General features: G+C 39.2%; 1 protein-coding gene across 2 annotated transcripts in view; it reads right to left on the reverse strand.

Annotated features, from left to right (window-relative positions):
* Window positions 1-363: 363 nt before the first annotated feature.
* Window positions 364-12,188, reverse strand: part of sh3gl1b (SH3-domain GRB2-like 1b) — a 32,377-nt gene continuing 20,552 nt past the window's right edge. The window contains exons 7-10 of one of the 2 annotated variants that reach the window (XM_041791217.1): window positions 9,023-9,126; window positions 8,725-8,858; window positions 8,031-8,078; window positions 364-2,896 (exon numbers count right to left, since the gene is read on the reverse strand). In XM_041791217.1, coding sequence (XP_041647151.1) covers window positions 2,703-2,896; window positions 8,031-8,078; window positions 8,725-8,858; window positions 9,023-9,126 — 480 coding nt within the window. In that variant the 3' untranslated portion in view covers window positions 364-2,702. The remainder of the gene's footprint in view (window positions 2,897-8,030; window positions 8,079-8,724; window positions 8,859-9,022; window positions 9,127-12,188) is intronic. The other variant, XM_041791218.1, reaches the window with a different exon arrangement.

Below are 12,188 nucleotides of genomic sequence, written 5' to 3' on the forward strand. Positions count from 1 at the left end.
ACTGCAAAAATATTTAACTTAATGATAAAATATGTAAAAAACAAAACAAAGCAAAACAAAAAAACCCAACATAATACAGCACAAAAGTATTAAATAAAATTAAAAACATTCAAGCTCCTGAAAAACATTTCACTAGATGCAAGTGATTTATGAACCACAAAAATATTTCAACACAAAAAAGATATAAATCCTAAAATGCAAAAAGATGCATTGCATCTTGCAATGCATGCAAAAAAGCAGTAACTCATAATGCTTTGTCCACAGGGGTCAACACAACCCAAAATTCTTAAAGGAGATCAGTACTATATTGCAATAAAAGCAGTCAATTACTGACAAAACACAACTACGGTTTCTTTATCTCCATTATTTATTGTAAGAAGCAGAAGTAGGGGACAAGAAAGAAGCATGTACAAATACTTTGATAATAAAAGAAATGTAAAGTTAAATTCTGTACTCATACCAAAAGTAAAAAGGCAACTTAAATCTAACATGTACATTTACAAGATGTGATAGAGGACTACATGCAAAGATTAATTTAAATGTTTTAAGGTCTCGTATATAAAAATAATAAAGAGCCAGAGTGATTTAATGTTGTTCAACAGAGCATTTAAGACTGATTACAAATACATAGCCCTTTAAAAAAATGAAATCAGTGGGACATTTTTTTTCCTTTCCAAACATGGGTTAAACTCAACATAAAAAAACAGTTTCCGCCTCACATTAGTCTAACAACACGTGTCCGGGAAACTGCCTGTAGTGTCAGAGATGTAAAGAAATGTGCTCACATGCATTTTATCTTTACCCAGGAAAAGTTCCAAAGGTGAAAATTAAAACCAAATGTAGAAAAAGAAATTCATGACCATTCTCTTAAGCTAGGATTTGGCTGCTGTATTAGTTGTAGTATTTTTTTTTCCAAAGGCACAAAAACAAGGACTTTCTTCTGAGGACAGTATGATCCAGACAGTCCTTCAACTTTGCCCTGAACTTGATACAAGCATTGAAATATTGTCAGATGTAAACATAATAGACAAGGACCAACGTCAGGAGTGGGGGAAAAAAATTTAGCAGCAGTGAGTGATGGATGAACACAGATAGTGAGAGGGGAAATACAATGAAAACAGTTTATCTACTGATTTACATTTGGTAACTAAAGTTCTCCAATTCTAGTCAGAAGGGTTTAATCTTATTTTTTTTTTCCCTTGATGTTTTCCCTTTCGCTCCAGGTCTTTCCCTCATACTCTACAGCGTTTGTTGGATCAGACCTCATCCGTGGCTAAATCCAGAACAAGGACCCAGCCTCGTCTTCAAAGATAAGCTTAAAAGGAAAGAAGGCCGTCCATACCAACCCCATGTACTAACAAACAAATGGAGTCAGAGCCGTTGTGAAACGTCAGAAGGGTCAGAAAGAGGTTAAAAACAGGGATGAGTTTCACATTATCAGAGACGACAGGGAGGACAGACACAGCGGAACAGTTAGTGATGAAAAGACCGAGTCACTGCCAGCAGTGATATCTACACAGATGCTTAAAACTGGGCTCATAAAGAAAAAACTTGCTTCCACAAACAGGCCCAAAACTAAATGTAAATATGGCTGTGTTACACAACAATTAGCAGATCCTGTTTCTATTGCATTTATAACGACTTTTTTTTGGCTCTGTTTCCTCTATTAAAAGGACAAAGAGACAACTTTAAACAACCATTCGTTCTGCATCTCTAAACTACATGCACACACCTGCTAAGTGACACAAAGGTGCAACGTCTGCATTTAACTTTGGGTCTGTGTGTAAAGGTGTAGTCAGTCTGTCACACACACATGAAAATCTCATTAGAGGACCAAGGTGCAATTACAGTTTCTCTCATATTCAGTAGGAACTTTTTAAACTACTGTAGTAAGCTGAGACTAACAGGAATCAAATACTGAAACAATACAAGTAAACTTAATATCAGGCCTCCAGTGATCATCACTGCACGGCTGACACTAATCTTTAAAGATAGTAGAAAAGGCCAAATCTGACAATAGTCTAAATCACAAATTTGAGGTGAATTCCCACTTTTTTTTCTTACAAAAACACTCAAATGCAGTCTTTTTTTTTCCATTACACTAGTTCAACTTGTGTAGTTTCATTTCACATGTAATGCTATACTCTGCCAGCAGGTGGCACTAAGAGTCAAGCTCATGTCCTCAAGGAGCACATGGAAATATTTTCAGTTTTGAAATGACCTTAACTGTGAGGTTTATGTGGATCGTTTCAGTCTGACAGTTGAGTTGGTGACCAACCTGAGTTTGAAACAGACTTAAGTCACACAAACAAAAAAAAGTGTCACTCAGTCATAAAAATAATCTGAATTAATACAAATTGTCTTTACTATATCATTAACTTGTAATTAAAGAAGATATTGCTGATGAATGTGTTGATAATCAGCCCTCAAGAAGTGTTTCTGACTGTTGTGGCATTTAGCATCTATAAATCCCCGAACCTCTAGGTGGAACAGGTTAATACTCTGGTTTGGACTTTGAAATGTGACCATCTTTTCCAGAAATCCCGATGACAAAAAGTGCTTGTCGGTGAAGATGGCGTTGGAACTGAGGGTGAATATGAATATTCTGCAGACCACCTCTTGGCTTCACTTACATCCTCTCTGTTATCTCTACTTTCTCTCTCCTCTCCTTCAGTCTCCTCTTGGCTCTCTTGTTCTCTGTATTAGTGTGGCAACGGGACAAGGACCTCAACGTAGTTGAGAGGGAAAAATCCAGACTGGCCGTTGAGCATTCCCTCGTACCAGTTCTCATCAATCTGATTGGTCAGGGTGATGATGTCGCCCTCACGGAAGCCCAGTTCTCCCTCGTTCTCTGGCTCAAAATCGTACAGCGCCTTACAGCTCGGCTGCTCAGGAGCTGATAAAAGACAAACATGGAAACATAGAATTAAAAACAAAAGTAGAGGAAAACTGTTTACATTAAGACACAAGAACCACAACAAGGTGGTACACCAAACAGTTCAAGCAATTATTTAGTGTAGGTTACACAGCACTTATAGTTACTGTATGTTAGTAGAGTATAAAGAAGTTAAACAGTAGAGTCAACCAAAACAGTGCAGAAGCCCTAAACTGTTCACAAGGTGAATTTTTAAGCATCCACAAAATCCAACAGCAACAGTTTCTGTACATTCTGCTCATTTATTCCATCCTTTTTTCATCTTTCTCTCGCTCTCTCTTTCTCTCTCGCTGTGACCTCACATAGATCAGCAGCGCAGAGTGGGGCTCCACACACAGACAAACTAGGCTTTTTTGTCTCCAAACAATTTTCTCATTGTATCAAGTTTACCCAACAAGACTGCAGGGCAGGCTAGAGATGAGGAAGGCATTGGTCACTAGTTCAGTGTGGGTATACTCCATATACTATCAATTTAAAATAGCAGAATCAATTAAGTAAACACAAGTGACATAATAGTTTCAAATCTGAAGCAACTGTAGACTTAAGTTATAAACATTAAACTCCCTGAAAAGAAGTCCAAGCATTTTGATAAACTGACAAACAGTAATAACGATTATAGCTTGTAAGGTATTATTAGCTACCTTTCCATGACATGCCAATGTTTGTGAATTTTGATTATGGCAAGTAATTTCTTAATAACTTGCATAACATGTATGATCTCTAAAAGTATGTCTGCTGATTCCAGCATTGTCCAAAAAAAAAAAGGGAAACTTGTTTGTACACATTTTTGGTTATTTGTACAAGTTCATGGTTTAAAATTTAAAATGAATACAAGGGCATAAATATGCTACAATTAGTTAAATACTCTCAGATAGACCTCTGTAAATTAAAGTAGGAAAAATAAAATGTCATCTTCTTATCTGGAACTGGCCTCTTTTTTCAATACTTTATTTAGAGATTTTCAATCACAACCAAGACCATTAATTCCCTTAACCCACCCACCCAAAGTTTACAAATAAGAATAGAGGAAGTAAGAATGGACAAGAATAAGGAACCAGGTAAAGAAAATTAAATAACACATTGACAACAGGTAAATCAGTAAACACACTAAAGCAGTCTTGGAATTGGCCTCTTAAGAGAAATATCTTGCTCTTTGGCTGCAAGGTGACTTACTATGTCGGCTGAATGGTTGCTGCTGCAAGTTATGCAGTGTTTAATGGCTTTTCCAGTGTTGTGGACAAATAGAGGTGTACTAGAGCAGCGGCAGTAAATACAAAAAGGTATATTTTTGCTGGACAGCAAAAAACTAACTAAAACCTGGTATAAATACGTGTAAAAAAAACAAAACAAAACAAAGGGAGCAGCAGATTTAAGTGATAAATGTCATTTACTATGAGAGATCCCTTTCAGAATCAGAATCTGTTTTATTGGCGGAGTATCTAGTTAGGGCCCTATGATGTCTGTATTAACAGTATTGCGGACGGAATCGCGGAATTGACCAATAAAGATGGAATCTACTATTTAACGCGGAAATCGTGGAAATTGAATGAATTTGACTGAAATGCTGTGTTTTTTTTAGAAAGACGAACATATATCTGGGGAATATGTTCTGGGGATCACTGAAGCGTGGCACAACTTGTGCCTCACTTCACAAACACTCACCCCATCCCCTCCTAAACAATACAAAGCATGTCAGAGCAGCTGCTCAAAACAGCGGCAAACATCATGTAGCTCAAACGGGGCAGTACCATGCAACGTAATGTTGCACCTTCTAGAAAAATCCTCCGTGCTTCGAGTTATTTTACCTCACCACACCAGAGAGTCACGGAAAGAGAGAGGTGTGTCTAAATGATGTTACATTCGAGTATCAATTAGCTTAATAATTCCTCCTGTAGATACTGTAGTCCCCTCTGGTTGCTTAAGGAGCCAACACGTGTCTGCATTAACTAGGGCTGAAGAATTTTGGACTCGGTTGTTCCTCCTACAGTGACGTTTTGTTTGAGTGGTGCTTTTTAAAATGCTTTGATTGGTCCGCTGGATGACGTGCTGTCAGCAACACACCCGCTGAATAATGTCAGTGCTACTGTTGTTGTCTTTGCCCGCTGTTGTATTTTACTGGGCAACAAAGTGTTCCTAAACAGGACACTTCTATCTGGGAACAGACTGTTGCTGTCGTTTGCTGTGGTTGTGTGGTTGCCAGGACAGTGTGACAGTGAGTTGCGCTCTGTATGTGAGCGTTGTTCCAGTACACGTCTGTACTGTGCCAAGAGGTCCTTACCGAATTCGTACGGTACAAATACATGTACCTTTACACCCCTAATGACCACAGTCAGGCAGTGTCTGCAAATTGCGTTTGTTTTTCTGCAACCTTTTCTTCTTTTTCATTTCTTGACACCAGGAAACCAAATGATTCCACATGTCAGACTATAAGTCGCTGGAGCCTCAGCAATCTCAAAAACTTTGTCAATTAAGTCTCCCTGGGTACTTGTAGCATTCACCATTTTCACGCTGTAATGTCAAGCCAACGAGTGGAGCGCAAAGAATGATGGTTGTGCAAGGGCTAACGGTAACTGTAGTTCTCACTTCCTTCCCAAATCCTACACTTTTAGCCCTGAAGAACTATCGTTTGAAAACATCATGTTTACAACAGTACTGAGATGCTTCTGTCACTGTGATACTGTGTATTTAACAATATCATTATATCTCTATTGAAAGGTGATAGTCAGCCTACTTTTTTCCACTTTTTGTGGCTTCAAATTTTTTTAAAACCCACTGACAGATGTAAAGGGTGACCATTAGCAATGACTTATGAAAAAACAACTTAAAAAATGGATATTGGAGGTTTTGGCCCAATGTCAGTGCTATTCTTGATGTACAAAAGGTCACCTGCTTTCAGCATCTCCAGATCAGACTGTGCCTCAGTCAGTCATCATTCTTGTGCACATGAACAGCCCGTGCCAATCACCCCCATTCTGGACCAATCACTGACCTCAGCCCCTCTCTCAGTGCCAATCAATCAAGCATCTTCCGTGTGGAGTATCAGAGCAGAGCAGACAGCTGCACGTTTCCCCTGATTCTCAGGACTGATTTTTTATTTATTCTGTGCGTCCATGAGAACGTAAGTGAATATCTCTTGTTCTGTTAAGTTTGTATTTTTCTACTATAATGCCGCTCTTCACTCTGTTATGTGTCTTTACATCGTGTTTAGCATGCAGCCGTCTGGATTCTGTTGCTCAGTGACTGACTTATGCTAGTTCTTAGCTTGTTTATGAACCAATATATATTCTTTCACATATAGTGATGCCTTATCTTCAGTTTGTCATCACGTTTGTAGTATTTTTAAGCTCCATTAGTTTTATTTATGTCGGAAAATTGAGCTTCCACTCGCGCCAGGATAGGGACCGTTGTCAAATTACTTGACTCTCCCTCTGTGGCATTCTGTGAAATGGCATACATACAGCTTGGAATTTGTAAATTGATGACACTCTCTTAAAGTTTAGAGGCTCCTTTCTGAGTGTTAGAGTCATCATGTTGTTTATATATTGTTCAATAATTTCATATGTGAGAAATAGGATGTAGTATTTGTCATTCATTCAAACTTAAGATTTAATCTGCTTTTGTTATTTATTCTTTTTTGTAGAAACCACACATCCTAACATCCATAGAACAAATACCAATGCACACCATCCTCTGGCGTCATCTGAGTGAATCAGCAATAAATGAGTGGCAACTCAAAAAGAGAGAGAGTGTGTGACTGGATTAATTTCCCCATCTTCCTGTTCTGACCGGACAACCTGTGGCGTCTGCAGATATATTAAACCAAAATATTCCAATTCATTCATCACTGAGGTCACAAGAGTGGTATTCAGCAACCATCACCTCCTTCACACTCAATACTACTGTCACTTTTTGATATGACATTTAATATATTTAAGCCCTTCCAGATGACAATGTCAACTGTTTTGGGAAAAATTAGGAAAAAGTTCCAATATTCATCTAGGACATTTTGCATTTTCTCTTGTTTTCCATGACTAGAAAACTGGTCAACTGTTTTCAGGCTTTGTAGGATGCATGGGAGCCCTGTAAATCACATGGAGCAACTGCACCCATCTGTAGTAGCCTAGTTTTCTGGCCGGTGCCCACAGCACAATCTGCTTAAATGGGTAATGCTCACTAGTAATCACTGGAGGCTAATGCCTCTACTACTGCCAAGTACCTCATACAGCCTGGCTTAAAAAATACAGCAATATCCCTTTAAGGTATACAGAAGATTATGGACTTCAAGACAGGTAGCTTCTCTTTGTTAAGATTACGAGTATGGAGCAGGCTACCTGTGTGTCATGGAAGCTGTATACTGTATGACCCATAGCTTAATGGCCTCAAAAGTTTACACAGGTACACTGAAATTAAAAAAGTTCCCTAAACTTTGCTAAATCAAAGGCCGGTCATAAAAGAAAATGCAGAAGTACAGTTAACGTTTAAGTAATGATCTCCGACACCAGTTAGAAAATGAATGTCCCTTTATGTTGCCAGCTTACAGCTAACCTTGTTGTAACCATTAGTCTTTGTCACATTAATGATAATACATGTTAAAGATTAACTTTTATTCTAACAAATACTTTTTTAGCTACTTTTTTCCCACATATTAGTTTGTACTTAGTCCTGTTTGACAAAGTTCTGTTTTAAAGTTGTATAAGTAGTTATTTTAACAGAAGTAGAGTTCATAACATTGTGTTTTGTAACAAACAGGATCGATTTTAGTTACTCCTTTTTATCTTGCGTAAAAAAATGACTTTACTATAGAGGAGTTATGTAACCTTTTGTTTACACCAACTGGGCTAGACTATTGGCTGAAGAAGTGTTAAGAAGTTTAATGGGTCAGACTGAACAGTAAAATATTGATTGTGATCCAGGACCACACACATGCAGTTACAATACACATGCAACACAAACTATCTGTGATGTATTTAACCTGTAAGTAGCAGCATATATATCCTGCTACATTTCACACCAGAAGCTGTGCAAGCACACGGCATCATCTACACACCACAGAAACTGTGACTGTGAAAGGTGGCCCACACAAGCTGTGACTCACACAATCTCGGTTTCCGAAAGGACAATCTGGCCGAGGGAAAAGACGGCTCTGATGATGATGACGTCAGAGGAGAGAGGAACAAGGTCAAGTGGAGAAAGGCCAGCCATATGACAGGGCAGGACACACACTCACTGACACTCGCATGCTCACTCAGACACTCCCACGTACGGAAACAGACGTCCATTTTCTCATGGTCAGAGACTGAATGCACTTAAACATTCAGTGTCTGTCACCATTTACAAGCCTCAATGACATTATAGAAAAACAAGGTTTGTCTCACATTCTCCTGCTCTGTGGTTCTGATTAGTTACAGGTCTTGGGCAATCATGTTGGCAATTTGGAGTTTGTTTATAGCGAGCTTGCTTCTTGGCTCAGTCAGTCTGGTGAGTGTGTAGAAACAGCTGGATGGTTTTGTTGTTGTTGGAGCTGTGCTAAGGCATATGTTTTCAACATATTTCCACGGCCTCTTTTGTGCAGCTTTGGGACTGACACAATTGTAAAGAAGAATTCAAAATAATGCCACAGACAGTATTCATTTTGCTCTGTCTTTCCACAAAAACACTATCTTTTCCACATAATCACTTAGACACAGTGAGATGAAGTTTGTTTACCCAAATGGGTAACATTAAAATATCAAAATGGTGATCTTGATCCTGGCAAATAAACATTCAAAATCCTTTCAGCTGATTCTTACCTGAATTACGTGAAGGTGGAAGGGCCATTGAGGTTGGATAGCCGCCGTTTGAATGGTTGTCATCTCCAAAGTCAAAGATAGGTTTGGGTTTTGGTGTGTATTCACGTCTTGGTCGACTCTGAGCCTCATTCATCCTTTTTTAAAAGAGAAATCAATACAGTTTTACATGTTCAGATCAGAACAAGAACGTGAACTGACAAAATGAGCTGTTCCCTTTGGTGAACCAGACTCGAGGGCAGTTCTTTGCAGAAAGCCGCACAGGCAGAACTGTTCTGTATGTCATCTTTCATTACTGCACCTGTCTCGGAGTTTGTCTGACAGCTCCTCCAGCACCTGCACAGCCTGTCTGTGGTACTGCAGCTGAGACTCCACCAGAGAGGAGAGCTGGCTCACCTGCTCGATCTACACACAGATACACAAAATCACAGAATTACAACACATATGCTACACAATCTGTGTGACTTCAACAGCTGAGTTTGCCATAGCAATGGATAAACTATTCTACATTCAAAGGAACTACTAAAAAAACAATTAATTCGTCAGATTAAGCATCATCAAGGCGATGTTCCTCAGACTGTTTTTTAATGAAAAGGTCTTCCCTCAGTGATAGTGAGACATTTTGCTAAACTTAATTTTTTTTCTTTAATATCAAGATTTTTCTCTTACGCTCACATTTAACACTTACTAGTATTTGCACAGACATAGGGAACAAGATAAAAGAGGCTGACACAAGAGAAATTACAGGAAATATGACTCAAATACACTTCCCCTGAATAGAACTCTCCATATTCACATTATCAAACCATCCTCAATATAACAATAAACCCCGTTACTGCTTTCAGGAGCATAATAATACACAAAAAATCTATTTTAGATTTCTAAATACTCACACTACACACTATGCTGTGTTGTTCTCCTGTGCACCCTTTGTTCTTTAAAGATTAGACAAATGTTCTAATTCCTTAACCAAAATTGTGATTAAATCTTATATAACTGTCTTTTTAAAGGCCTGCTTATCTCTCATTAGAGCTTTATTGTGTTGAATGGGTGTGTTTCATTACGCTCTCTGAACTGTGTTTATCCTTTGGGTGGGTAGTGGAAAGTAGGATACAGCGGTGGCAAAACATGTCACAATAAAGACCAGTCTGATGCTGAGTGCCTGTTTAATATGGGAAACTAATACTGGTTTGAGAAAGAAAACTTTCAGTAATTTTAGATAGGCCAACATCAGTATTTCAATTCAATCTGGATTCTCATCTGAATTTGCAATGATAAATTAAAAGGGTGTTCAGAGGGATGCTTTCTTTAACCATTAACTATCTATTATAACACCTTTATAACATTAATCATGTTTTATATGTAAATATTTCACCTTTAGTGTGATTATTACTGTCCAGAATGTTTATTACAAACTGACTATTTGCTAAGAGTGGCTAAACAACTTTTTCTCAAAACTGCCACAAGCAGGATCTCCTGATTTTGCAAAACTATTACTACTTGATAGTTATTTTGTTTTGCTTTGTTCTGTATTGTCTTGTGTTGCGATGTTCTGCTTTACTTTTGCTTTGTTTGGTTATATTTCATTTGAGCTCTGTAAAACATTTTGTCTAAACTAACATGCCAGTCAGACTGATTCATAAATCCACTGAAAGAATTCATTTCACATTAATCGGGGTAAGCTCCCATAGAAAGCATTTGAAAAGGGCAGGACTTTTCAAAAAATTCTTGGTATGTGTTTGGACACACATTCTGTCAGTGACAATCATGGCAGGCCAGTCAGAGCAACAAGGCAAAATGACGTTGTGCGCACGCACTACTCTTGAGCTGACAGGCTACCTTTGCCTTAGATTGTTAAAAACGGAGCTTCTCAGTGAATAAAATTGATGCCAAAGACGGTTAGAGGATGTGCAAAAATATCTTCGTCAAGACAAGTTTTCGGTGTGCCTCTTTGCTCTTGTTTTGAAATGAAATGTGGTCCGATTAAACTGCCACTTTCCTACAGCTACATCCAAGCTAACAGCTACCGCGACAGCAGCCATTGGCTATACACCGGCAAACCCCATCCCTGTGCAAAGGAAACCTGTGCCAAAGCAGATCGCGAGTAAAACAAAAACTTTTTTCCTGCCATGAAAAGCCTTCAGTGTTGCTTTCTTCCCTTGTTTTAATGAAGATACTTTGTCATGTTCAGACAAAACTGCTGCTGTGTCTAAAGCCTTATTTATGCTTCTGTGTTGTGTCTACAGTGTAGGTACGCCGTCGACGCAATGCCATCGTTGACCATTCGAAGTTCTGTGTCGAGGGAACGCGTCGCTCTGTAATTCACCGCCATGACGCTAGGAGGGTGCGGCTGTGTATGTGTGGTTTCAGAGGGGTCACATCCAAGCAGCTGTGTCGCTCTCCGCTGAACTGTCTGTTTTTAATGAAAGAGTGGATGCTTGGGTGTGTGATGACAACAAATACTCGATATTACATGTTGTTTGCACATAAGCTCAAACCAGAGGTTGTGCTGGACTTTTTTGTTGTCCTTCACTCCTTTAAAATCCCGCTGGATCCATCCTGACAGAGATCTTTATACAGCACACACTCATCACAGCGCTGAGACAAGTTGGAGAGAGAGAGAGAGAGAGAGAGAGAGAGAGAGAGAGAGAGAGAGAGGAGGGTTGGGTGGGGGAGAGCAAGCGAGAGAGGCGCTGATCTGTATCATCATTCACCCATCTCTTTTTTGTTATATTTCCATGGTTGATATCAACATGATAAGTGAGCAAACTTTGGTGTTTAAAGTGAGGTTCTGGTGGTGAGCAAGCGAGGTGGATGCAGCAGGAACTGTTTTGAATCATCGGTCACCTTGGACACATACGTAATTTTGCATAAAATCGAGCCTGTTACAAAAGAAACGGGAAATAAAAGACAATTTCAGCATCAGTGTGCAGACATGATTAGAACAACATGAAACAGGCTCATTGTGCAAAGGCCTCTGCATGCCAACCTGTGTACTGAAAGACTTGCAGGCTGCAGCAGCCTTTTTGTGCGCTGTCAGCACGGAGACCGACGTTGAGAAAAAGCAACTACCGGAAATGACGCAGAGGGCTACGCTGTAGCTATGCCGTCGATGCGACGCAGAGGCATATATCAGGCTTAAGTCCGAGCTAATCACTCTAGCAGCCATTGCTTACACCCAGACACAATGACTAACCCTTTCCCATGTAACTACCACATGGCCATGCCGAAGCAGGTTGGCAGTGGAGTAAAAGCATCTTTCACATCATGAAGAGCTTCAAGTGTTGTTTTTATTCTTTATTTAATACAGAAACTGGGTCCAGTTCAAGTAAAAACTGACGATATGCTGCAAATACATCCAAGAGTGAAGAGATGGCACTAAAGAAATCACACAGGATTTTACATTGTGAACTTTTCTGTGAACACAATGGAAATCACAACACAGGAAGGCAAGCTGAACCTTTTTC

The sequence above is a fragment of the Cheilinus undulatus genome, linkage group 7, assembly GCF_018320785.1.
Source record: "Cheilinus undulatus linkage group 7, ASM1832078v1, whole genome shotgun sequence".
NCBI lineage: Eukaryota > Metazoa > Chordata > Actinopteri > Labriformes > Labridae > Cheilinus > Cheilinus undulatus.